General features: G+C 44.5%; 3 protein-coding genes across 4 annotated transcripts in view; 1 reads left to right on the top strand and 2 right to left on the bottom strand.

The window, feature by feature from the left end:
* LOC306957965 (putative RNA-binding protein Luc7-like 2) overlaps positions 1–5,559 on the top strand; it is a gene marked incomplete at both ends in the record, with an annotated part of 29,561 nt that extends 24,002 nt beyond the window's left edge. For both annotated transcript variants that reach the window (XM_079549342.1, XM_079549343.1), the window contains one exon: positions 5,367–5,559. In XM_079549342.1, the coding sequence (XP_079405468.1) occupies positions 5,367–5,559 (193 nt within the window). The remainder of the gene's footprint in view (positions 1–5,366) is intronic.
* Positions 5,560–10,848: 5,289 nt separating this feature from the next.
* On the bottom strand, positions 10,849–14,911 carry LOC306952226 (cytoglobin-1-like; the record flags this gene model as incomplete). The annotated part of the gene is made up of 3 exons (XM_079542894.1): positions 10,849–10,977; positions 12,397–12,628; positions 14,817–14,911. 3 exons carry the CDS (start codon positions 14,909–14,911, stop codon positions 10,849–10,851), a joined length of 456 nt encoding a protein of 151 aa, XP_079399020.1.
* A 4,894-nt stretch (positions 14,912–19,805) lies between these two features.
* On the bottom strand, positions 19,806–24,845 carry LOC306954056 (heat shock 70 kDa protein 12B-like; the record flags this gene model as incomplete). The annotated part of the gene is made up of 4 exons (XM_079545111.1): positions 24,477–24,845; positions 21,637–21,861; positions 21,128–21,299; positions 19,806–20,851 (listed from the first exon to the last, which is right to left on the bottom strand). The coding sequence occupies exons 1-4, from the start codon at positions 24,756–24,758 to the stop codon at positions 19,806–19,808; spliced, it is 1,725 nt and encodes a 574-aa protein (XP_079401237.1). The 5' UTR covers positions 24,759–24,845.
* Positions 24,846–26,160: the final 1,315 nt, after the last annotated feature.

Raw genomic sequence — 26,160 nt, 5'->3', positions numbered from 1 at the left:
GATGAGTGAGGTAAAGCATAATTTAGAAAGGAGTTGGAATTGCAAAGCGAGGCTTCTGGTAGAGAAGTCTGCTCGTAACCTGGATTCCATTCTTGTAAAGGTCAGTGACTGAGGCAGAGATTTGAGAGCAATATAGAGAGTAGGGTGCTGAGTCTTAAAACAGTGACAGACTGTCAGCATACGAAAAGAGAAAAGGTCCAATTTGAAGTGTCAAAACACGTGGGTTTTAGAGTTCAAATGATTTTAGTTTCATCACCAAGGATGATAAAACTACTGAGCGGTTGTTGAATGTGTTCACATGTGCTCTTTGCCTTAAAGATGAGCTTTCTTCCTGGGTTAGATGATTCTAGTCACACTGCTCTGCTAAGAGCATGGAAAGCAGAGTTGGGTCACGTTTTCTGTTTCCTTCTTTTTGTGGCAGGTGAATAAAACCTGAGTGTCCAGCACTCTAGCTGATACTGTCAGTAGTGTCTGGTATTTAAAATTCTTCAGGGTGTTCTGTGGTGTCCTGAAGTCAGCATTTCATAATCAGCAGTTTCTACGTTGATGTTAGCTTGTCATCAGTTATCCTCTAGAGCATGTCTTTTCAAGGCATTCACAATGACAGATTACCAGACTTCAAATTTGTAGTTTTTCAGTCTTGAAATAGAAATTTTCATTTGAATCAACATGTTTGTTCACTCAGATGAACCAGTGCATAAAGTATATACTCAAATTGCCTTTGGTACTTCAGCCTTGAAGTCAAGCCTTGCAAGACTGAATTTCACAGAAAATTGATTGTTCTAAGATTCTCATCATAGTTGTTCGAACTTTTAATTTGATGAGCACAAGCAGATGATTATTTCTGTTATTTCTCTGCCTGCAGGCAGAGGATATGTAAGAACAAGAAAATAGCATGGAAATGTTCAACTGTTGGTGTTAGCTGTGTAACACAAAACCTATCAGCTGCCAGAGATGAATTGTAAGAACACAAAGTGATTTGAAGATGAAGTCGTTGTCTTGCACGATACTATCAAAGGTTAAGTTCTTCAAGCTATGTTTTATATGAGTGAGGAAAAAGACTAGATTTCATGGCACAGGATTTCAACTTTATGAACCTCAGTACAGGAAATACTTTCCTTGGTGCCAGTTTCTGCCCAAAATGAATAAGACTGATCTGTGTTGGAAAAATCTTTGGCGCAAATAAGGGTTTTGGACTATAGCTAACTTGAGGGAAAAATGTTTTGCCATCATATGTCTTAATTCTCTAATGCCAAACAGCATTTTTGCCCTTGAAGTATGCAAGTTGTGATTTCAAGAGACTAATGAATCCATATAGCTGCAGACTTGCTTCTCTGGAATCAGGACATCTATTGACCTTTCAACCAGACTAGATGCCTCCTTCTTAGAAATACTCTTCAAGCAATTAGATCTACTTCTTGTATGAATGTGGGAGAATTCTTCCTATTGAATACAATGCAACTATTGATTCTGGAATCCAAAATAAACCTGAACTTGAAGGCTCAAACACATCGAGCTTCATGTTTTCTAAGAACTCTTTTTCTAGTCAGAGGGATTCTTTGTCAAATCACCTTGTTTATAATTTTGTATCTCTATTCACATTTTCCTTCCTTTAATCTCAAAACATCCAATCATACAAGGGATTCCGGCAAAAAATACTCTGGAGAAGATACACTGCAGCACGTTACTAGTTTCAGGAAGGAGTCCTAGCCTTTTGTTTTTGGATGGCATATGCACATGAAATCAGATCTGAGGAATGTGATGCTTTTTGAAGCCTTTTCCAGAAGAGCAGAGTGACATCAGAAATGTTGGAGAACCGCTCAAATCTGCAGCGGTGGCAGCACATGATACCATCAACTTTAAAGCCATTGAGGGAAGTGTGGAGTTGTAATTTCTCTGTGGGAGGAGTGGCATTTTACACTAATATAAAGCCTTCTGTGTGATTTTTGGGGGGGGGGCTTGGCTGGAGTGTAGTAAAAAATACTCAGTAGCATCGTCGAAGTTTTTGCAAACTACTGAGTTCTGTTGGTAAAGCTATTTTTTGTCTTGTTCTTTGGATGCTTTTGGATTTTTTCTTGGGAATGCTGGGGAGGGGCTTTTTACAAGAGTATGTAGTAACAGGACAAGGGGAAATGGCTTAAACTGGAAAATAGTAGATTTGAACTAAATATTAGGAAGACATTTCTCACTGTGAGGGTGGGGAGACACCGGAACAGGTTGCCCAGGGAAGTTACAGATGCCCTCTCCCTGGAGGCATTTAAGACCAGGCTGGATGGGACTTAGAGCAACCTGGTCTAGAGGGAGGTGTTCCTGCCTATGGCAGGGGGTTGGAACTAGATGATCTTAAAGGTCCCTTCCAACCCAAACCATTCTATGACCATATCTAGTATGGCTTCAACACATAAGTGTGCTAGGCAGCTAAACTGCTTACTAGATAAACTCTTCATGCTTCCTCTGGAAGTCACACTCCCATTTTGATAGGTATAACACCACATACAAGTATGCTGGGATTAGCATTTGCTGCAACCATAATTTACTTCCTTTGGATTTTCATGTCTGCTTTTCTTCTGAAAACATTTTTCTGAAGAGCCTCTCACAAATAATGATAAGCTGCCACCTCTTAGATGCTTCTTCATTCTAAAAGCAATGGGATGTTTGTGTGCTATTTGAGAAAATTCTACAAATGCAGGAATTCTTGAGATAAATGTTTTCTTTAATCTGTATCACCATTCACCGTACATACGTGGATAGATTTAAATCACATAATAGCTAGAATCTCATTTCAAATTTGTCATTGTAAGGAGCAGACTTCTGCATGGCAGGACGTGTCTGAAGTATCTGGTGCAGTAAAAATGCATCAAAAGATGGAAACCTGTTTGACAGTCACAGCAACATGGCTGAGATAGTAGGAGCCCTGCATCTCCCCAGGTGCAGATTACAGACTTACCAAGAGCAGGTCTAAATACACTGCTGTGTTTCCTTGCTGTTTGCTGTAAGGTCCCACTAACTAAAATGGATAATCATTCCTCTCCCTAGAAGCAGACTGAGCATTTTGCTGTTTCATTACAAAGAAGTGCTAATGTTAGATGTTCTTATTCATACTCAGTGATAAGACCAATCAGGAAGCAGGCCCAGGTGTGTGTGAACCGAGATGCCTGTGTCTGTGTGCTTGAGCTTGCCAGCAAGAGCTCATATGACAAAGGCTAATGTTCTTTGTGGGCACAGTGTGGTCAAATGAAGTATCTGAAATCATACAATTGGATTCCTTTTCTCCTGGTTTTAGGTGGCTGGATCAGATGTAAATCTTGTGATTCCCATTGCATACTCATCTGACACGCTTCTGTCTGAAGGTAGACAGTTAGGATATGATTAGTCTCGTTTCTTTGCTAGCTGGTGAAGAATTCTGGCTGATTAGCTCAGATGTCTGTACTGCAGGCATCTAAAGCTGGGTGAGAGAAATCCTGCTTTTAGTGTTTAGGAAAATATATTTTTAAAATATCCTTCAGATCCTGGTGGACAAAAGATTATAGCCCTGTGCTTACTCTCCACAGTGATGGGAGGTGCAGCCTTAGTTTTCTCATTTTCTGTCTTCTGAGGAAAGAGGAGGATGAGAGGAAAAAGGGGGGGGGGGGGGGGGGGAAATAAAGCAAACAACACAGACCTGTGCGTTTATTCAAATTTCTCACCCCTTACAAGTGTTGAAACCACAGCTATCTTGCTTTCTTAGATCTGATACCAGACTGCCAAAGCTACTTAGGATTTTTGTCCAGGGCTTTTTACATTTTTTTTTTGTCCTTGGACTTTATGTAGGTGTTCACAAACGCTGCCCTCAAACCAGTATTATGTATTTATAACACAATTTATAGCTGGTGAACATGACAGTAGATGCTACCTGTGTGTCTTGTGAAGGTAGGGGGAGTTTATTGTGAAATACCTACTTGATTGCTTGGGAAGTGATTGTTCCTGAGCAATTGAGGCAATACAATCTAACAGAGGTTCTAATTCTAAAGGCAATATCTTGTCCTTGGAAAAGATAGGAATGGTACCTTAGTTCTAAATCTTCTGGTAATAATATTGTTTGCTAAGGCAATTGTTGTGAGCTTTCATACTGTGACTTATTATTGTAGGTTAATCACTAGTTAGTCTGAGACAATCGGTTTGGGAGCATTTTTGCTTCTGCAGTGTACTTGTGCAAAGTACTTGGGAACTGCAGTATTAACTACAATATTAACTTCTTATGTGATACATAGTTTGGCTTCTTATTTCTCATGTACTTTGTGGTATGGGATAGCTGTCTGAACTTCACCATTTGCAAATACTACGTTTTGCAAAACTGCACTGTCATGAAAGTAACCATTTAGCTTGAAAACTGAAAAGGTAATTTCTCAGTAAACTCATAAAAGAAAGTTTAGTGCAAAAGCAACTGCAAACTTCTGTTTTGAAGCTTTGAGGTAGCAACAGTTACATGCTTGGTGTAGAGAATGCACAGTTTACTGTCCAGCGTACTAGATACATTGACTCAGGAATTAGTGACTAGCTTTATAGTGTGTGACTGATATTGTTCTGTGAAAGTGTGAGTTTGATTTATTTATTTACACCTGCAAGGCATCTTGGAGTGAAAACATGTTTTTCGGCGATGGGTTTAGGTGCACCCTGCAAGGGAGGCCTGTACCTAATCAAGTGTCTTCAATACAGGCAGCTCATTTAATTTTAGGCTGTGTGGAATGTTTAACAGAACAGCTTTTTCTGGCTTCTTTGTAAAGGTTTTGGAAATGCCTATGACTACAGCAAAAATATCTGTAGATAACACCATGCTGATGTTCTAAAATCACTCAAGGAATGATTCTTCTAGAAACAAACACCCAGCAGCTTGGAGCACAGGCTCCAGATGTGTTCTTTTCTTTGTCATGCAATAGCAGACAAATTCCAGAATCAGTGCAAGTTAATTTCTCCTCTTTTAATTAAATTCTCATTTTTAAACACAGTAATTTTTTTAAAAATGTGTAGCCTGGATGTGTGAGAGATGCTAGACAATCCTTCTCAAGCTAAAGGCAACATGACAAATTCTTGCACAATGTGCTAATACGAGACAGAGAGTGAGGGTTGAAAATGAAAGATGAAGCATGTTGACCCTCTGAACTCTGTAGTAAGTGTGTATGAAATTTTGTCTCTGTCAATATTTGTATTTTGAAATTGAAAGGAGGGAAAGGAGGAGAGTGCAGTGAACTCCGCTGTCATCTCACGCGTTTCTGTTCATGCAAATCTAACGTTGGGCTGGAATAAGGAGCAAACTTGAAGATCAAAATGCTGTTTGGGATGTATGAAGTGGTGACTAACTAGAATTCTCAAATGTACTGCACTTCCAGGTCCTCAAAAGAGAGATCTTCCCGGGACAAAGAGCGTTCCAGAGATCGTGATAGAACATCGCGTGATAAAGATAGAAGCCCGAGAGAGAGATCGCCGCGGGATTTCAAAGACAGGAAACGTTCTTATGAAAGTGCTAATGGCCGATCAGAAGACCCAAGGAGCTCAGAGGAGCGTGAAGCAGGGGAGATATAACTGGCTGTATATTCACCCGATTTCTAGCTTCCTATGGAGTTGCATACTATGGTTTAGTTTACAGTTGTTCAAAGGGACGCCAGTGAGCAGTTTGAGATACTGATCCAACTAGGGTAGATGTACAGTATATAAAAGTGGTTAAAACTAAGTCAGAATTAAACCCCGTTGATTTAACTATGCCTAAAGCTGGGTCCTGGACTTCCACCAAGTTGTAAAACTTTTCTGAAAGATTCCTCCTTATTCAGGACGACAGTTTTATGTACAAAGATGCAGATCTCAATGTTTTTAATCTCCTTTCCAATACAAGTTAATGAACAAATTACGTTGTACTACTTGCCTTGGGTGCTTCTGAACCTTTATAAATTCTCCAATTCTGCTCCAGTCAAAACAGCAGCATTGAAAGGTTGTACTTCTTGGGATTTTTTTTTTTTGTTTGCTTTTTTTTGTAAGAGGGTGGGTGGATGGATATTAACTTTTATTCTGAAGTTATGTTCCCAGTGATATTTTTGTTGTTGTTGTTGTTTGGGAACCTAGGAATTGATTACAGTGGGAGCGTTTAGACAGGAATGTGTGCTGGAGAAAGCTGAAATGTCTTTTTACAGTGCCTATTTAGACTTGGAAATTGAACAGCTGTTGCATTACATCTTTTTTTATTTCTACTTAAATTTTGAAATCAAAGCCAGTCCCGTATCTGTACCATTTGATTGGTATGTGTTCAATATATTTGTTTTTTTCCATAAGGACTCTTTCTGCTTTTTCTTGTGGGGTGTAAATGGCACATCTTTAATTGTATTAAAACAAACAAAAAACAGCTACAAGCAGCGCAACAAACAAAACCTTAAGAACAAAAATAAAAAAAATAAAAAGGAAATCACACTGTCCAATAACTTAACGAGAATATATTGGTCTCTTAAGGTGATTCATGCTCTAGCAGAAGCAGTCTTTCTTTGTATGATCCTGACTATTCTAAGATCATTAGAGGTAAAACCGTGGAATTAAATTGATCGTGGCATAGCCACTAACTGCTTGATGACTTCATTTTCAAAAAGCAGCATTTATTGAGTCTGGAGCACAAGTCTTATGAGGAACAGCTGAGGGAACTGCGATTGTTTAGTCTGGAGAAGAGGAGGCTCGGAGGAAGCCTTACAGTTCTCTACAGTGACCTGAAAGGAGGTTGTGGTGAGGTGGGTTGGCCTTTTCTCCCACATAACTAGGAGTAGGAGCAGAGGGGGTGGCCTCAGGTTGGCAGCAGAGAAGATTCAAGTTGGGTGTTAGGAAAAATGTCTCTGAAAGGATGGTCAGGCACTGGAATGGGCTGCCCAGGGAGGTGGTGGGGTCACCATCCCTGTTGGTGTTCAAGGAACATTTCAGTGTTGTACTGAGGGATGTGGGTTAGTGGGGAAATATTAGTGATGGGTGGATGGTAGAACTAGATGATCTTGAAGGTCTTTTCCAACCTTGGCTGATTCTATGATTCTGTGATTCAGGTACAAACTCTCTTTGCCTCAAGGACTTGGCTGTGAATCAAACCAGTTACTCAGGTAGCTTCTACCTTCACTCAGAAGAAAGAAATTAGAATTTAGTATATCCTCCTTGAGGTGGCACCACTGAGGTACATAACAGCAGCAATGCTTGTCATGATATATTGGCATTTTTAGCTGGTTCTAACAATATGCCCTTATCAAAGGGCCTCTGGAGGCCAGCTAATCATAGCTGTACAACGCAGCTATAAATTCACTGTGTGCATTTCCTCCTCAGTATCTTTTTCACTGTGATCAGAACACATAGGTGATAATTGTCAAGCAGTAGATGACTGCAGCATTTTGGTGGCATCAAGCTAGAGCAGGGCCTTTACATCTCTGCAAGGACTTGTGTCCAACGGTTCATACTCAACCGCTGCATATTTGTGTCTTTTTAAGCTCCTGTGGAAACAGTGTAATAACAATGGCTACCTACCACATCTTTACACTCACTTGAAATCTAAGTGTGAGTTTCCTTCCTAGGAATGTTTTGTGACACCTTGTGTTGCCCAGCTGCATGGTAAACGTGAGTTACCAGTGTTCATCCCTCTGATAAATGCTTGCTAAAATCTGTTATCACACCATTATAATGGAGTTTTCACTGCTAGTGTGACACAGGTGAAGTCATTTCTAAATGCATCTTGTATAGCAGAATTGCAGATGAGTGGATTGCCAACTCCTGCAATAAAAACATTCCAGAAATACTGAGGACCTATCTCCCCATGCAGGCCAGAGATGCTGTGCTTAGACAAGAAAGAAAAAAATCATACTGCGATTAAAAATACCGCTCCTCACTGCCAAGTTCTGGATAATATGCCATCAGTTTTACAAATGCTTTTTTTGTTGTTGTTGTTAATTTTTTTTTTTTTTTTTTTAATTAAAGAAGGGTGTTTAGAGCTGAGCCTTCCATTATTTGTAGGATCTCCTGGGGTGGGAAGCTTCACGATATCCAAGTGCCACACAAACATTAGGCAGATCAAAGGTAAGTCACCACTTGTTCTGATTGGCACGTGGAAACGTGCTTTCTCTTGGAAGTGAGGACTGAAGTGTGGTTTGGAATAGAACTGAGTTAAGGTGACTGATGGTTCCCTCTTCTGATGCAGTGGAACATCTGTCAGTGAGACTGCTTTGTTAACTGTGCCTGTGCAGATGATGGTTTTAAACCCTTCTGTGAGAACTGAGATCCCTTTGTATCCTGGAGGGAGAAGCCCTGAGCTTTTCATTATTTCTCTATTCTGCTGGACATTTGAGGGATGGTGTTGACTTACCATAGTCTGGAAGATCAAAATGATTATGGAAGGGAACTGCTACATCATGTAATTGAGAGTTTTGACAGCAGTAGTGGTGTTCTTTAGATGAAAAGGGAGGAGGGGGGGGCTACTTGTCTTTAAATATATCCTGGGTCCCATCTGTTTTGTACCAGTTCTGCTCCAGGGATATGGCAAGCTTTCAGTATTGCAGCAAGGTGCTTCCGCAGGGCAGGAAATGGCACCGTGTGTATTACTGCATAACTGGGAGGGTTCTGTAGTGGATGAAGTTGCAGTGAGCATAAAGCAAATGTAAGTGCAGAATGAGCCTTGGGCCAGAGGTGATGGCAGTGTGCAGCCCCAGGTGGGGCAGTGCAGCCTCTGTTCCACTGCTCCACCCCATGTTTCACAGGACACCTTCATTTACAGGCTGTCCTTAGTTCAGCAAGCAGGACAGGTTAGAGCTGCTCTGGAAGCAGTAGCTTATAAAAAGCATTTGTCGGACTTTCCATTGGTTTTGAATGGTTCTTTATTTTTGGTTTTGATCCTTTTTTTTTCCCTACTTCTTGATTCATTTTTGCACTCCAGCCCACAAAAGCAGGAAACTGTTGTGTGGGAGCTGGAAATACAGGGGAAGAGGGGAATGTGGGCATTCCCCATCCCTCCCTTGCTCTCTTTCTGCTGTGTAGGCAGACAGGGAACATCAGTGGGCAATTAGGAAGTTCTCCTGTGGCTTTGTCTCCGTGGACTCTCTGCCTCATGTTGCTGAGGTGACAGTGGTCCCCAGTGCCTTCCCCAGTTGTACTGGGAGAGGCATCAGCAGGGAGACTGACATGGGGATGGCAAGCACAGAATGTTCCTATTTCTGCTGTTTGTTGAGGAATTGAGTGGTTCAGCCTGGGGTGCTGCTGGCTCACGAGGGGAAAAAAAAATCACTGCTATCCAACCATTGCTTGTTAGGTGCTGACTGTGTGCAGTCTGACTGCTGTAACTGTGCCATGGACAGGCTCAAATCCACTCTGCTGTACAGGCTGGAAGTGCTCTGGTGTGGCAGATCAGGTTACCCAAGCATCAGTAGTATCTGACAGCAAATTATCTCAGTATTAACTTTAGAAACATTAAGGAGAAAATCTCTGACATCCCCCTCTTCTAAGGCAGGATGTCGCCTGTATTGATTTGCCTGTGTTTCTTTCTATTCCCTGAGTTTCACCAAAGCTGCCCCTGCCGCAGGCCTTAAGGGAAGCAGTGGAAGGTCAGGGCCAAGCTGGATGGGGATTTGAGCAACCTGGTCTAGAGGGAGGTGTCCCTGCCTATAGCAAGGGATTGGAACTGGGTGATCTTAAAGGTCCCTTTCAACTAAAACCATTCTGTGATTGCATTTGCTCAGCAAAACTGAACTGTAACACATGTGTTCTTTCTACATTGCTGAGGTAATAATTGGAATCAGAAAGTGTTTTCTTGGCTCTACAAGATTGAATTTCCCTTCTACAGATGTTTTATTCCTTGGTAACTCCCTTACCCCCCCACCCCTGCCCTGTACCACCAGCAGCCCCTCACTGTACCAGCTGCCACTCCGGCAGGGCCTGAAGGAGAGAACGCAACAGCTTTCCTTTTGTTTATTGCGTTACAGTGAAGCAGAATGGCCTGTGGTTATTTGCAGTTATCAGCTCATGATTTCACCACGTCTAAGGAAAAGCAATTAAACACTTCTGGACTTGGTCACTGCTGGAGTGTCAGGAGAAGCTGTGCAGGAGCTTGGTGCTGTTGCCCTCCCCTGGTGGAGGGTGCATGGCCAGAGCCATCCATGGGTGCATGGCCAGAGCAATCTGGGAGTCGCAGTGCAAAATCCAGGTGCTGGAGACATTCACCCCTGCCCAGGGGGATCCAGTGGTGACCACGTTCAGTATCAGAATCCTCTGTGCTGGAAGCTCCTCCAAGGCACCTCTCCCTGTGCTGGGGGACTGTTGCCTTGTCCAGGATGGGGCTTTCCCTGTGTCTTCTTCAGATATTACTCTTCCCCATGCTCAGAGCATCCCCCACTTCTCCCACCACAGTAGTTCAAAACCAAACCAACTCGTTTGTCTCTTAAATAATGACCTCTGCAAAGTCCGTGACCCAGGAGATGCTCGAAAGCAGTTTCCCTCTCAAAATTGATGAGGATGGCAAGGTAGAGGCTGCTGGTTCTTCTCTGGGCTGATGCTGCTGAAAGGAGCAAGTCTTTCAGAAACAGCAAGCTTTATATCTTGGTCTTCAAATGTGGTTTTCAGAGCCCATCCCCAGAGAACCCACCTGGAGCAGTGCAGCTGCGAAGCTCATCAGGATGCTGGCTTTGATGCATCTGTGGTTTTCATTTAACCATGGAAACTCAATCTTCTAAGGAAATTACTGACATTAACATCTATGTTACATAAGCCTTTTTTTAATTATTTTTTTACTTTTTCATTCTCCAACTGTGGCTGGAGGCCCAAAAGCAGCAAATCAGTGCTGGTGAGAAGTCTGAAGAGCCTGAAGGTCACCTGCCCTCACCAACCCGCTTCTTTGTAGATGTTGTTCAGGTGAGTGCAGATCTCGTTGGTCACCTTCTCAAAGGAGGCTTTGCAGTCTCCACCAAATTTCTCCTCCATCAGTTGCAAGATAATGTCGCAGATGATCTAAACAGGGAGAAGGGAAGAAACGGTATGAACTTTTCTCCATATTAAAGGGAAATACATATTTTGAGATTTTTAGGGAACAGAGAAGGAGAACAAAGTTCAGGAGTGTATAGCAGGCAGAGTTAGAAAATAAGGTATGGAAAATTAGGTGCATTATAGAAGCCATCCCAAATTACAGTCACTTCTGTGTTTTTTATGTACCCTGTTTCTATGTAATTTTGGCTGCACCCATACACACAGCCACTTAAAGACTGCTTTACAAGACTGGTTCACTCAGTCCCTCCAATACAGTCCTGGTGGTAGAGCTGCCCAAGTGTTGAGGAGTACCGCACTGAATACCTATGTAATAGGTGACTTGTGGGATCATCTGTCCTGCTCGCTCACTGCCTGGTGCTCTGCAACAAGGAGCATTTACATGTCTTGATAGTTTCCAGACAGGTGGTATCACGTGAAGCGGTAATTTCTTTTCTGTGTTGCATTTCTTGTTTTGTATACATCTTTATCCTCAGTAAGGGTTCTTTCTAGGCAGAAATTCTCATTTAGTCTCTCAATAGAAGTTGGATCTGCTACTTTGGAAACCACCCTCTTTGTGCCTGAGTGACCTCTGATGGAAGGTGCCTCTTTTTGCACTTTCTGCATTGTAGGGCACATAACACAGAGACCTATGTACTCTGGTAGTGACTTCAGGTGGACTTGGGTGAACCATTTGGTCCTGTATGTATAATTCGTGTTGCTTCAGCGATGGCAGTGCCCTTGTCGTTGATCAGCAGTCATAAAATCATAGAATGGCTTGGGTTGGAAGCAACTTCAAAGATCAAGAAGTTCTAGGCCCCTTGCCACAGGCAGGGCCACCAACCTCTAGATCTGGTACTAAAACCAGGCTGCCCAGGGCCCCATCCAACCTGGTCTTGAGCACCTCCAGGGACAGAGCATCTACAGCCTCTCTAGGCAGCCTGTGCCAGCACCTCACTACTGTCTCTGTGAAGTACTTCCCTCTGACATCCAATCTAAACCTTGAGCTTAAAACAGTAACTGCTGTCTTAGTTGGCCTGGGAAAGCTCAGTTCCTGTTACTAGAGAAAAACAGACATTATGGACTGAATTTCAGTGTAAGCTGCTTTTTTATGTCTTGTTATTAAATGACAAGTGTGTGGGAATCCTGTTGTGCTGAGTAAACCTGCTACAACTCATGGGCAGTCTGTAGCTCCCAGCAGAGCTGACCTGCCTGCACAGCACCTGCTGCATGGCCTTCTTACCTACAGCTACATGCCTGCAATCTTCCACCATCTTCCTCTGCCAGTGCTCTGAACTGTATATACACTTACACATACAAAGCCTATTCTCCCCACTTCTTCCCCTCCAAAGGAAAGACACCATCCCATCACAACTCCATTCCCTGAGAAGATGACTCATAGCTCACCCTGAAATTTTTGGGGTCAATCTTGAGCTGGGTGGCATGTTTCTGGCCGAGCGGGTTCAGTACCCCAAGAAAAGCCTCAGCGTTGTCCAGATGTTGCACCAGGTCATTGATGGCAGTGAAAACCCTCTTGCCATGGCCTCTGACCTGATCCGACTGTTTCATCTCTTCGGCGCTGTCCATGCCTTTGAAGTGTGTGAAATAGGACTTGGTGTCCGGGTGCTCGGTAAACATCCTGTTGAGAAAAGACATTTGGCCTAACTTTCAGACTGAGGCATCAATGCAGATGTGAATTCACATTCCAGGCCTTGTCTTATGTATTTACTGGCCTTTTCCCTTTTTTTTTTTTCTTTTTTTTTTTTTTTTTTTTTTAGAACAGCCCTGTCTTTCCCATGCATTTCTGTTCCCTTCCCATCCATGCATGATTCCTGTACTCACAGCAGCCTGACTCCCTCCTTGTGCCTCCCCAGGGTACCTTCCTACTGGAACCTACTGGCCCTGCTGCTAGTCTCTGATCTGCTGAGAGGTTTACTCACAGCAATTTGGCCAAGTTTATTTTGGCTCCCGTCAGTTTCATTTTTTCATAAGGATGTGTAACTGATACTTTACATCCTAATACCAGGAAGAACATGGGAACTGTGTTATCTGCTTGAGAAAGCAGCTGAAGCTGTGCTATCTGCTCAAGGAAGTCAGCCTCCCCTGCCCTGCATTTATTCTGCTGTTTTGGAAGTGAACATCTCAGAGTCAGGTGGCGGTACAACCTACAGGGACATGGGAGCACATTTGGGCAGGGTAAATACAACAGTGCACAGTCATAAGGATGTTCTGGACAGCAGATAGTTCCACTTTTGTCTCAGTATCTATTTTCAGGGAGAAACCCAACTATCACGAAGTTAATCACTTCCTGGAATCTGTCCCTGAGAATTTTTCTGCCAGTAGTAGATTATTGTTTGAGTTCTCTGCAATGCTTATTTTGTTTATTCTAAGGCAACATAGTTCAGTGCCACTCATAAAGGAATTGACTTTTTTTTACAGTATGGCAACTAGAGTTATCTTGATCAAACCATTAAGAAATCGGTTTACTTTGTTGAGTAATCTAGATATCCACCTGAAACAGCAATAGTAAATTCCCTATTGCATTTCATGGAATCAAAGGATGGTTGAGGTGATTGTGCATCCCTGGGTCCATCTGCTCCAACTGCTGCTCATCGGGGCGCCCAGAGCAGAGTGCCCAGGGCCGTGTCCAAAAGGCTCTTGGAGATCTCCAAGGAGGCAACCCTACAAATTCTGAGCAGCCCACGCCAGTGCTCCCATCACCAGCACGACACAGAAGTGCCTGATGGTCAGAAGGAACGTCTGTGCTCCAATCTGTGTCCACTACCTCTTGTCCTGGCACCAGGCACCACTCTCCCTTCAGGTACTTGTACACACTGATAACTGTTCAGCCTGTTCTCCAGGCTGAACAGCGCCAGCTCTTTCAGCCTGTCCTTGCAGAAGCAATGCTCCAGCCCCTTCATCATCCTCATGGTCCTTTGCTAGATTCTCTCCAGTAGCTCCATCTCTCCTGTACTGGAGTGCCCAGAAATCCTGCAAAGGCAGAGCTGGGCCTATAGGGAAACTAGAGCAAAACCTTCTACAGCAAATGACCCTGGGCTGCCAAATGATTGGATGCCAACAACATTTCTAGTTGTGTTTCTGAGGCTAACTGTCCTCAGGTTGCGTTGACCACAGTGGGAAGGAGCAGTGTTGAGCACATCTGTTGAGGCTTAGCTGGGTACAAGATGTGACATACGAGGCAATGGTAGAAGTGTGCTAATAGGGCTATTTGGCATGACCAGTGTGTATGGAGGTAACCTGAGCCCCTGTTGAGTGAGGGGTATATGAAAGGTGAATAGGAGAAATGTGTTTATTATGGAAGAGGAGAAGAAAACAAGGTGAAGACTAAAGGAAGAAAGACCACAGGAGGGTACAGTACAATGAAACAGGTGAGCTCTGACTGGAAAGGCTGAAAAAGAATCAAAAGAGAACTATTGAGAGCATAGAACTGAAAAAAATAATCATTAAAGTCATTCAGAGATAAAGGAAAATAGGGAAATAGGGTCCACGTTATTTCCTGTTCTATTTTATACCATGCATTATTTTATTTATCATAAATACATCACTCTTTATTGGGGGTTGGGAGGGAGGAGTGAAGAAATTGTTCCAGTCTCTCCTTCCTTTACCAGACCCCTTCTCCCTCCCTCTTACTTCTCTTTGTACGGATCACTCCTCTGCACCGTTTCCTCCTTGAAGTTGCACAATCCACAGCAAACCAAAATGTTCCCTGTGAGGCTGTGTCAAACACGTTGAGATGTGCTTCAAGGTGGCAGCTCCATCCTTCTTGCTAGCCCCTGGGCTAGCAGTTAGATGGGCTCTTTCCTTACCTGATCAGCACTGCTGTCCCGTTGTCTTCAGCATCCACATAGATCTTCTCCCAGGCTCCACGGGCGCTCTGCACCTCCGCTTCAGAGAAGGACATAGTGGAGGAAGGGAGGAGAACACAGAGGCAGTGATGGGATGGTTCTGACCCAGGTCTCTCTTCAGGGCTCTCTAAATACTGCCTGGGGGATTTAAGAGATCATGAATGGACTGTTTGTCTCTGTTCCCATCGGTCACATTTCTGTCGGCTTTAGGGCTGCCTAATCGCCTTTAATCAGGAAAGAAATTAACCACATGAGGAGGGAGGCATAGCACTCCTGCCTGGAGTCTGAGGCCGGAGCAAAGATCTTGATGTCCAGGAGAGAAGGGAAAATAGGGGATTTTCAGGGGGGAAGAAAAAGATTGACTCTCCTCCCTTCCTACCCCCTACCTAATCCAGTGCTTGGCCTCTTTCTTCGATTTTCCTGCTTTGTTCTCAAGAATGTTGCTGTGCTCAGGGCACCCTGGTGCCCTGCCGTCCCAGCTTCCAGCCCTTCTGACTCCTCTCTAAAGATGCCCTTTCCAGCTCTGGCAACTCAGTCCTACTCTCGTGTCATGGCCACTTCTTTCCCCACAGCCCTCTGCTCTGCTGTGGTTCACACTTTGGCCTTGGGACCAGGCAGATGGCAGACACCATTAAGGCTGAATGATATACTTTGATGGTGATGACAAAGCACCCATAGACAGCCAGGCTGTGGTACCTTGAAGGGCTGTGGCATTCTAAGGCAGCAGATGAACCAGTACAGGATGCTGGGCCTGCAGCAGGACCTTTCCACCCTAATTCTCCTGCTTTGTAGCTATGATCCTGTTCTGTCCCTGAGGCCTACAGGCTTGAAAGAGAGGAAGAGGTGAGGGGCAGGAGAATGGCTGACACACATGGGCTCATTATCATGACTGTCACTGGGAGAAGGAAGCCAAAAAACCTCGGATTATCCACATGGTGCCCAGGCTTAACCTCTGGCAGGAATGTGCTGGTTAAGCTCAGAGCACGCACACAAAATAGGGCTTAGGGGCCTAAGGAACCACCGCTGCTGGATGCGGGTGGAGACAAAGCCTCATTGTTTGGGATGGTGTGGGGGAGGGAAAGAGTGGGCATAGTGAGCAAGGCCAGCCCGGTGCCTGGGGCAGATGGAAAGGGATGGCTGCTACCTTACAGAGACCTCCTGAAGGCATGTAATAGAACTATCAAAGAATCATTGAGTTGGAAGGAGCCTACAAAAGCCGTCTGGTGCAACTCCCCTGCAATGAGCAGGGACACCCACAGATCGATAGGGTGCTCAGAGCCCTTTAGCCTGACCTCCAGGGACAGGGCAATCCACCACCTGTCTGTGCAACCTGCTCCAGTGCCTCACTGCCCCATCGCAGCTCTGCTGAGGGAGGAATTTGAAACGCTGAGTGAATGTAGAAGCGCTTAGCGCAGGGACAAGATAGCGTAGGTAGCCTATTTCTGGACTCTTTCATCTCACACCTGTGCTTTTCCTTTTCTCTTTCCTGGTAGAGGTGAGAGCAATGCACTGAGGTCCTTACAAATTCACAGCTGTGTGGCGGTGGGGCAGAAGGCACGGGTTGCTCCAGCTCCACCTCATCACCCCATCTATGTCAGCGTGCCCTGCTACTGCGTGCTGGGCCACCACATCTGCTCCTCGAGAAACTCAGGTATTACTTGCTTCCAAGGGCTTCACTGGAGCCAAGCTCCCTCTTGTCAATGGTTTTTGGGCTGGTTCGGCCCGGTTCCGTGACTAGTGGGGTGGGGGGACCCATAGACCAAGGCCCAGGAAAGGGAAAAAGGGAGAAAGGGGGAAAAGGGTAGGGAGATGGGCCTAAAAACAAAACAGAGGCAGTGATTTGAAAATAAACGAATTTACTAAGATATCAGAATGTAGACGACACACTATAATATAACAGATTAGAATTGAAGCTAATAAAGCAATTAAATTAAAGTGTCTGAAATCCAAAGGCCTTGCTCTAATGCTGAAGTGAGATGTCTAGTTGGGCCGAGCAGAAGAGAATAAGGGAAGGTCGAATGATCTGAATGGTTTTTATCTCTCCCTCTGAGCGGAAACAGTAACAGAACAGTGAACCGTCCTCTGTTGGATGTAGCTCTTCTCTTCTGGGACAGGTACACGGAATCGGAGCATTAACTCTTGATAACTCCCAGTACACTACATGATGTTATGACGTGGAATACTGATAACCAAAAATCATAAAATCATGACATTCCACCCCTTATTCTGCATCATGCTTAATATATACAAACAAAAAATAGCCAACAAGCATTAAACGCATGCACATAAACACACACACACACACACACACACACACATATATATATATGCACGTGGAATTACTGACTGCACTCCCCCAGTACCAAATTCCCTTATGGTACACACTGAACATCCCCATTTTTCTGCATCACCCGCCAAATGGACTCAGGCTCCTGAGCAAAAACAGTCCCACAGAGAGGTTTGCCCTTTCCAGAAACTGGAAAGACACAAGCCGTTTTCCCCAGCATGCTCTTTACATGTCACAGGGACTTTATCTCCCTCTACAGTACGTAGAGAGCTGAACTGGGGGAGGACCATCACAATTGATAGGTCCTCGGGTATTGACAAACCAGATGTTTCCCAACGCTCCACCAAATGTTTCCCACCCACTGCTTTCATCGTAGTTTTTAACAATCCATTGTATCGCTCAATTTCACCAGAAACTGGTACACGATAGGGAATATGATAAATCCTCTCAATGCCATGATCTTTGGCCCGAGTATTTACAAGGGAATTTCTGAAACGAGTCCCATTATTTGATTCCATTCTTTCTGGAGTGCCGCGTTGCCACAGGACTTGTTTCTATTGTTTCTATTGACACCTATTATGGTGTTTTGGGTGGTAGCATGCGGTACTACACGTTTCAAGCCACCCAGTGGTTGCTTCCACCACGGTAAGCACATAACGCTTATCATTGCGAGATCACGGCAAGGTGATATAATCAACCTGCCACACCTCCCATATTTATACTTTTGCCATCACCCTTCCCCCTAGAGAGGTTTCATTCTCTTGGCTTGTTTAATTGTGGTACATATGTCACAGTCACAAATAACCTGTGCAATAGTGTCCATAGTTAAGCCCATCCCTTAGTCTCTAACCCACTTATATGTTGCATCTTTTCCTTCATGGCCCAAGGTCTCATGGGCCCACCAAGCTAGAAATAATCCACCTTTGTGTTGCCAGTCCAACTTTATTTGAGACGCCTCAATTCTGGCAGCTCGATCTACCTGGTGGTTAACTTGTTGTTCTTCAGTAGCCCGACTCTTGGGCATGCAAACATCTACATGATGCACCTTTTCTGCCATACTCTTTATTTGGGAAGCAGTGTCTTTCCACACTTCAGCAGTCAAAATAGGTTTATTCCTTCCTTGCCAGTTGTTTTGTTCCCACTGCTGTAACCACCCCTGTAAGGCATTTGCCACCATCCGTGAGTCAGTATAAATATGAAGCATTGGCCACCTCTCTCACTGAGCTACATCTAGGCCAGTTGGACAGCCTTTACCTCTGCAAATTGGCTTGATTCTCCTTTTCCTTCAGTGGCCTCTGCAACTTGTCGTATAGGGCTCCACACAGCAGATTTCCATCTGCAATGTTTCCTCACAATATGACATGATCCTTTTGTGAACAGGGCAGATTTCTTTTCATTTTCTGATAATTCATTGTATGGTGGGGCCTCCTTGGCATGTGGTATCTCTTCTGATGATATTTCAAACTTTTTACCTTCAGGCCAGTCCGTGATCACTTCTAAGATTCCTGGAGAGTGTCCGAAACCAAAGGGCTTACTCTAATGCTGAAGGAAAGATGGCTATGGAGCACACACCACAGAGATAAGCAGTAAAAGAAGGCAATCTTATGACTTGCGAGCAGTTTTATCTTTCTCTCTAAACAGACAACAGAAACAGAACAGTGAAAGTCTTCTGGGGTATGTAGTTCTTCTCTTCTGAGAACCAAGTGCCCAGAAAAATTGACAGTAATTTTTTAACTCCCAGTCTACTACATGATGTTATGATCATATTATAATCATGTTATGATTATAATCAGAATAGGGGTTGCCAGAGGGACAGGGAGGTGATTGTTCCTCTCTACTCCGCCCTTGTAAGGCCCCATTTGGAGCACAGAGTCCAGGTCTGGGGCCCCCAGTACAGGAAAGATGTGAAATTGTTGGAGACGGTCCAGAGGAGGCCACAAAGATGATGAGAGGGATGGAGCACCTCCACTACAAAGACAGGCTAAGGGCGCTGAGCTTGCTCAGCCTAGAGAAAAGAAGGCTGCATGGAGACCTCGTTGCAGCCTTCCAGTATTCAAAAGGGGATTATAAACAGGAGAGGAATCAACTTTTTACAAGGGTAGACAGTGATAGGACAAGGATAAATGGTTTTAAGTTTAAGGAGAGAAGATTTAGATTGGATGTCAGGGGGAAGTTCTTTACAGACAGCGTGATGAGCTGCTGGAACAGGCTGCCCAGAGAAGTTCTGTCCCTGAAGGTGTTCAAGGGCAGGTTGGATGGGGCCCTGGGCAACCTGATCTAGTGCCAGATCTGGAGCTTGGTGGCCCTGCCTATGGCAGGAGGCTTGGAACTTGATGATCCTTGGAGTCCCTTCCAACTCAAGACATTCCATGGTGGTTCTGTGATGATAATTATACGATGTGACTGAAGGCTAAAAGAAACAGATATGGGCTGGTACTTGTGGGAGTTAGGCACCAGTCGAGAAGCATTGTATCACATACTGACAAGGTGCAGGTGATTCTACTGGTAGTACAGCAAAATGCAAGGAACCAGGGAATCAGAATTGCAAACTGTTTTACTTGTGTGAGAAGAAGGACAGATGATGGACTTCATAGTCCATTTGCCTTTCCATTGTGGCAGCTGGCACCTCCCACTTAAGCCGTGCTGCTCTAAGACTCAAGTATTTACACTGATAAAAAGTCTATTGTAATTGTCTGACTTTGTTCGGAAGTAACGTCAGTAGCAGTGGCTTTAAATTCAGTAAGCCCAAACTGAATATGCAGAACCAGTTTGCGTTTCCTCCCTAACTTTGTGTCTGGCATTGGTACTGTGCATGAACCAAGCAGTTCCAGCCCTTCCTCATCTACGTACTGTGCATCCTGCTTTTCTGTGGAATAAAAAGCAAACAATACACTTGTCTGATCTGGTTCTATTGGTGTGAAAATATATTGGGCAACTTCATTTATACTCACTGACTCCCCAGTTCCCACCAATTTCCAGAAGAGATCTTTGCAATAGACACGGCCATCAGCTTTTGAGACTCTTCGTTTACGAATGTCATGGATAGCTGCATCAAAGTCCCTACTTACAGATAGGCCATATGTCCGAGCACTGATTCTTGAAGTAATAATTTTTGGATTGATTCCAAATAAAACAGCCCCTTTTGCAATGGCAATCTGGGCCTCTAGTGGACAAAATATATGATATTTCTTACTAAAAGCCTGCCTGACCTCATGTCTCAGCATGACGCTGGATGCGAAGCCTCCCACAAGCAAAATGTACTGGACCTTGGCCATCTCAGGCTTGGCAAGGATTTCTCTCAAAGCAGCAATAATTTTTTGGATGCTATATTCAAAAAAGCTTTTCATTTTCTCGTATGTAATCATGATCATCCCATCACACCACACAGCCCCTGTTGTTTTTTCGAAGAAGCGGGAGATGCCCTTCTTGCTTTCTGCAAGTTTGGTCAAATTGTAATAGCAATGCAAGTAGACTGCCTCCCTGTCAGCAGAGCATTTCTGGAAGCTGAAGTCGTACATCATCCGTTGCCATTCGATAGGGTAGCTCTTCACGTATTCATCCCATACGCCGTCATCAAACACCTCCCTGAGAAACATATTGAAGTTTTCATCCACTCTGTTGCCTCCCCATCCACCTCCAGACGCCTTGTGTAACTCTTTCAGGCAATGGTTTTCTTGGATCTCGTGTACTGTGATGTCCACTGTGCCACCTACACAAACGCATGCACACACATGAATGAAGTAAGATCTTCTCTCTAAATTACAGAAGATCCAGCCTTTAGAAGACCCATCCTCTCCTCCCGTTTTTCTGCTCCTCCACAAGACTTCATTAAATGAGAAATAAAAATAAAAATTCCCGTGACAAGCATGGAAGTGGAGCCCACACTCTGGGACTGCACTGCAGTCCCTCTGCGTTCAGCACTGCAAAGCATCCATGCTCTGCACCCAGCAAATTTGTACTCATTGAGAAGGGAAAACATTATTACCTCCACAGTCAACAACAATATACTGGATCCCAGGGGAGTCTTCAAACTTTCTCTTGTCACTGCCCTCTGCAAGAAACCCTTCCTGTGGAAGCTGTTTACACCAGAGTGATGCAGCCTCTGATTCCAGGGCAATAATCAGCTTCTCAGAAATCATGTCAGAGATAAGTCCTGCCTGAAATCACAAGAGAAGTATCAATTCAGGAAAGGTGGCAAGATCACTGCTGCACGGACACCATCTGCTAGTGAAACTGCTCTCACCCACCCTGAAGTAATGGTTCTTGCACTTCTGATTTCTGTGGGCTCAGTTCTGCACAGCCACAGGGGAAAGGGCAAAGCTGTTGTTACTGCCAGCTTGGGACATTTTCCTACATACACATCATGGGAGACTTACCTTCTGATACACAAAAACTCAAAATACAGACTGTCTAAGTAATGAGAAATTCCTCTTCCTTAATGACTAAAGAAATCTCAGAAGAGAATGTGAGAAGTGGGTTAACTACTGCTTTTACCTCTTTTGCTGCCAGCCGCATGAACTGCCTGGCAGCTGTGCTCCATATGGCTGGGACAGTAATAACCCAAGTGATTTCCTCAAGGTCACAAACGGTATTGGAAGAGGCTTCCTGGATAGTGTTCAGGGCATGTTGCTCCATGTAGCGCAGGCTTTCAGCGAAGACCAACAGGGCAGGAAGGGTCTTTCCATTGTTTGCTTCCAGCCTCATGTCAGAAGTGACTTTCTACAATTGAGAGAAAACAGTTAAAATGTCTCTGGGTTTGTATATGGCAGCCTCGGGAACTGTCCTGTCCTCTGTACATGAACAATGCACAAAGTGTGTTACAGAACAACGTCCTGTCTCCATATCTCAGTAAATTCCCCAAAATGACTTCAGTATGTGGCTAACAGAAATCTAACTGACACAGGTCTGCCATCAAACTGTGTAACATTTCAATAGGCAAAATACCAGGTTGTATAAAGACCCTGTAGGCCAACCTGAACAGTGGTGGGGAGAATTATTCTTTCTGTGTGACACGATACCACATTTCCCAAGCATGTGCATAGAGCCTTCAGATTGCTCATGTCTTTCTGTGTGTGCAGTTAAAAAAGTGTACACAGGAATGTCAACGGTTTATGGGCTGGTCCGGCCCAGTTCCGTGACCAGCAGGGCGGAGGGATCTGCGGATCCGCGCCTCTGGGAAAGGGGAAGCAGGGGACCCCAAAATACTTGAAAACAACAGCACTAATCTGAGGTGGAACAAATGATTTTACTAAATATAGTATTAGTAAAATACAATGAGAGAGAGAGAGAGAGAATCTGTTTGAATTGTATAGACCTCACCACAATGCTGGGGTGAGAAGTGCAGTCCAGTTGAGTGACTGAAGTACAGACGGCAAAGTGCAGATGGCGAAGCGCAGGCAGCGAAGCGCAGATAGCGAAGCGCAGACAGCGAAGCGCAGGCGAAGAAGAAGAATCAGGTGACCTTGCATGGAGTTATATCCCCTTGCTGACCGCAAAGCCTCCTGGGGAAATGTAGTTCTTCTCCGTCGGACGAACATTCGGCAGATATCAAACCCCACCCCCAGTGCATTACATGATGTTATGGTGTGGAATACTGATGACCAAAAATCATAAAACCATGACAAGGAAAAATGTGCATACAAATATCCATCTGTTCTGATTCAGTTTCTCTACAATATAATAGCTTGGTTTTTGGCCCTGTGTGTCTGCATGGGTGTACCCGAATCCTGAGGCAGATGGCTCTCTAAACTCCCTCCATCAGTTCCTGGTTGCAGGTTCTGTCTAGAAGAAGTGGAAATATTTGCCTGCATCCAAAGACATTTTGGGAGCCAGCTTTCACCACATGTGTTTCTCTGTTCTGCTTTGGCAGTGATCAAAGTTGGCTCTACAGCACAAGGATCATAAACGAGATCACCAAATCCATCAACCTGAGATCTTCTACAGCCATACGTAGGCAGGTGAGGAGGCTGCCCAGCTAAAATAAGAAAGAACTGTGAGGTGGAATCTGTTCCGGAGGTGCAGCCACTGTGGAGAAAGGAAATCTCTGTTTATTTTCGCTTGTAAACTCATTTCCTGTCACTGTTCCTGACTTGGTTAACAGAATAGGATATGTCCTCCATGGACGCTTTTTGTGGAGATTCAGAAATAGCTAACTGGGTTAGGTGTCTGGGAAGTGTTGTTTCCCTTTGTTGTTGTTGGGTTGTTCATTTTTTGGGGGGGAGGGGGACGGGGGGTGGGGGTAGGGGTGAACTAAAATCTCTCTGAAGCCCTTCTGCCCTAAACATGGCTAGGAGCCCATCACTCCACAGGTAACAACACTGCAGCAGACCACATCATTCACACCTTTCCTGCAGGGGGAAGTCTTCACAGATGCCTCCCATCTCCTTCCAAATCCAGTCAGAGCTCATTGCTTAGCACTGGGAAATTCAGAGAGCAGATGAGACTTCTATCTGGGGCTCACCCTGTGCTCGGGGTTATTCCACGCTAACAAGCACACACAGAAAGACCTTCTGCAAACTCTCACAGTGGAGAAACACCAGTGTAGAGGATATCCACAGTAAAATAAAAAACACAGATCCAAAAAGAACCAGTGAAGGTAGACAGTGGCCCTTAGAAAGCAAAAACTTCAATAGGCAAAAAGCAGGAAGAGGTGAAAGACCTGTGGGGCCCTGGAGCACGGACAAGGAAGCTCTAGAGTAGCATTATATTATTGTGAAGGTGATGAGACACAGGCACAGGGTGCCCAGCGAGGTTGTGGATGCCCCCCTCCCTGGAAACATTTAAGGCCAGGCTGGATGGGACTTTGAACAGCCTGGTCTAAAGGGAGGTGTCCCTGCCTATAGCAGGGGGGTTGGAACTGGACGGTCTTAAAGCTCCCTTCCAACCCAAACCATTCTGTAATTTTATGTTTGGCTGAACAAATCAACCCAGAAATGCTGTGAGCAATTCTGAGCAAGCACAGAGCCTTCTGAGAGAAATGACAGCTGGACACCCATAAATTGGCTTCAGCATATCCCTTCAAGGGAGGGAGAGAGAGGCCAGCAGAAGTGCGTAACATGGAAGGAGCCCTGTCTACGACCTAGAAGCTGCCAAACTTCAAATCGTAGGACACTTCTATTGTTCCCTGCAGAAGACAATGAATATCACACAAATGAGGAGCCCATAATGCCTTTAGCTTGTGAAGAATGTATCTCATTTCTTCTTTCATTTGACAAAGTGCTCTTTGACTTCTCTGATCCTCACCAGACAGATCGCTCAGCTCCCTTCACCACTTCCTTTAGCCCACATCCCTCCAATAAACAAACAGCTTTGACTCCCGTGAGCGCTTTACATACCCTGTTGTACAGGCTCATCTTGAAGTTCTGGAAGAAGTACCACTTGTGAGCTTCGCTGGCTGGCAAGCTCTTGTACTTCATCACAGCATCATAGCCAAATTTTGCGAACTCCTGATTCTCGTTGAACAGGATGCAGGTGGGCGTCTTCAAGGAATTGTGCCCATGCTCCATTCCCCAGAACACCTGGCGGATTTGGTCTGTGCCTGAAGCAAGGGAAAAACAGTACCCACTGTAGGACGTGCCAAAATCTATAGAAACAACAAAGAGTGAACCGCTGGCCATAGCTGACAGCAGCACAGAGGAGCACAGATCTAGAGTTACAGAGGAATACAACTGGAATGAAAGTGATACTGCTCTGGCAGCAGCAAGAAGCCAGTCCACCCCTGTCCTGATTGCCTGGGGAGAGATAAGAGTGACTGCAATTACAAGAACAACTGCTATTTCCCGTAAAAAGGAGGAGCTGAAGCTCATTGTGAAACCAAGTGCCTGATTCTTGCAGTAGCTTCCTGTGCACACCGCAGCACGGTCCCTTGTGCCGCTGCTCATTTGGACAAACATTTCCTCCTGCTGTAAGTACATGGATGGATTTACGTGTAACAGCTACAGCCAACATGAGATGCCTGAAGGAGAGTGGACAGATGCTGATGCTAGAGTGGCGACTTCAGAAGACGTCAGGTATGTTGCACTGGGGTTGTCCCTGGGTAAACTTAACATGTTTAACTCTAAGAGACCTGGGGGCTTGCAAAAAAAAGATCTGCAAACACTTCCTGGCCATGAAATATTTCAGTAAAAGCTTGATTTTCTACTTCATATCGGGTGGAACTTCCCTGTGCAATCACAGGGCCAGTTAGTCCTGCAATAGCATTCAGCTCCAAAGGCTAAGGCAGACATTATACGGATGCGAGAGAAAAAGAAATTGGAAAGAATCTTATGAGCAGCCTAACAGAACTAAGATCTCAGGAGCATCCTGTCCGTGCAGACTGTGTCCATGCTCCCTGTCCTTTGTTGTGAGGGGAAAGGTTGATTTAAATGCAGATTTTATACTGAACTTTTGAACTCAATGAAAAACAGGTGTCCTCAGTTAAAGTCTGGAGATCAGGTGGTCTAGCTGAAAACCAACTCATTCCAGTAAACCAAAATCCATTTCAGTGAGAGAGGAATGGGAAAGTCATGGGAGAGAGGGGCACAACAGCTCCTTGCAGCAGTCATGCAGACATGGATTTGCAAAAACTGGTGCATAGGCTCTCCCTGATGCTGCCTTGCTGTGGGAGGGAGCTTGCTGTGTACTCTACCTGTACCTGAGCTGCAGGAGCACCTGAGCTTGAAACTGTTAACTACAGTTAGCTGATGTTTGGGATTTTCATTACAAAACAGAGTACAGAAAAAGTTAGAAACTGCCAAAACTGAACTGCATCCAGAGGTGTGTTGAACCATCATGTGCCCTGGAGCCTGTACCCTGGCTCTGATCTATTCACCAGCATGGGTGATGCCATGGAGTATCTGCTCGTGGGGCTGGCTGCCTTTTAGAAGGTGAATCTTCAGAGTATGTCATCTTTTTTATTCTTCATTTTCAGAATTCCCTCTTTTTTTTTTTTTTTTTTTTTTTTTTTCAGAAGAGAAACATTTAATATCCCACAGCAAATATCAGTCTGTGGAAGCAATACTTCAGAGGAGGAGACATTAA

This window comes from Tetrao urogallus (assembly GCF_951394365.1).
Source record: "Tetrao urogallus genome assembly, chromosome: 1".
NCBI lineage: Eukaryota > Metazoa > Chordata > Aves > Galliformes > Phasianidae > Tetrao > Tetrao urogallus.
This window is presented reverse-complemented; position numbering and strand designations above follow the sequence as displayed.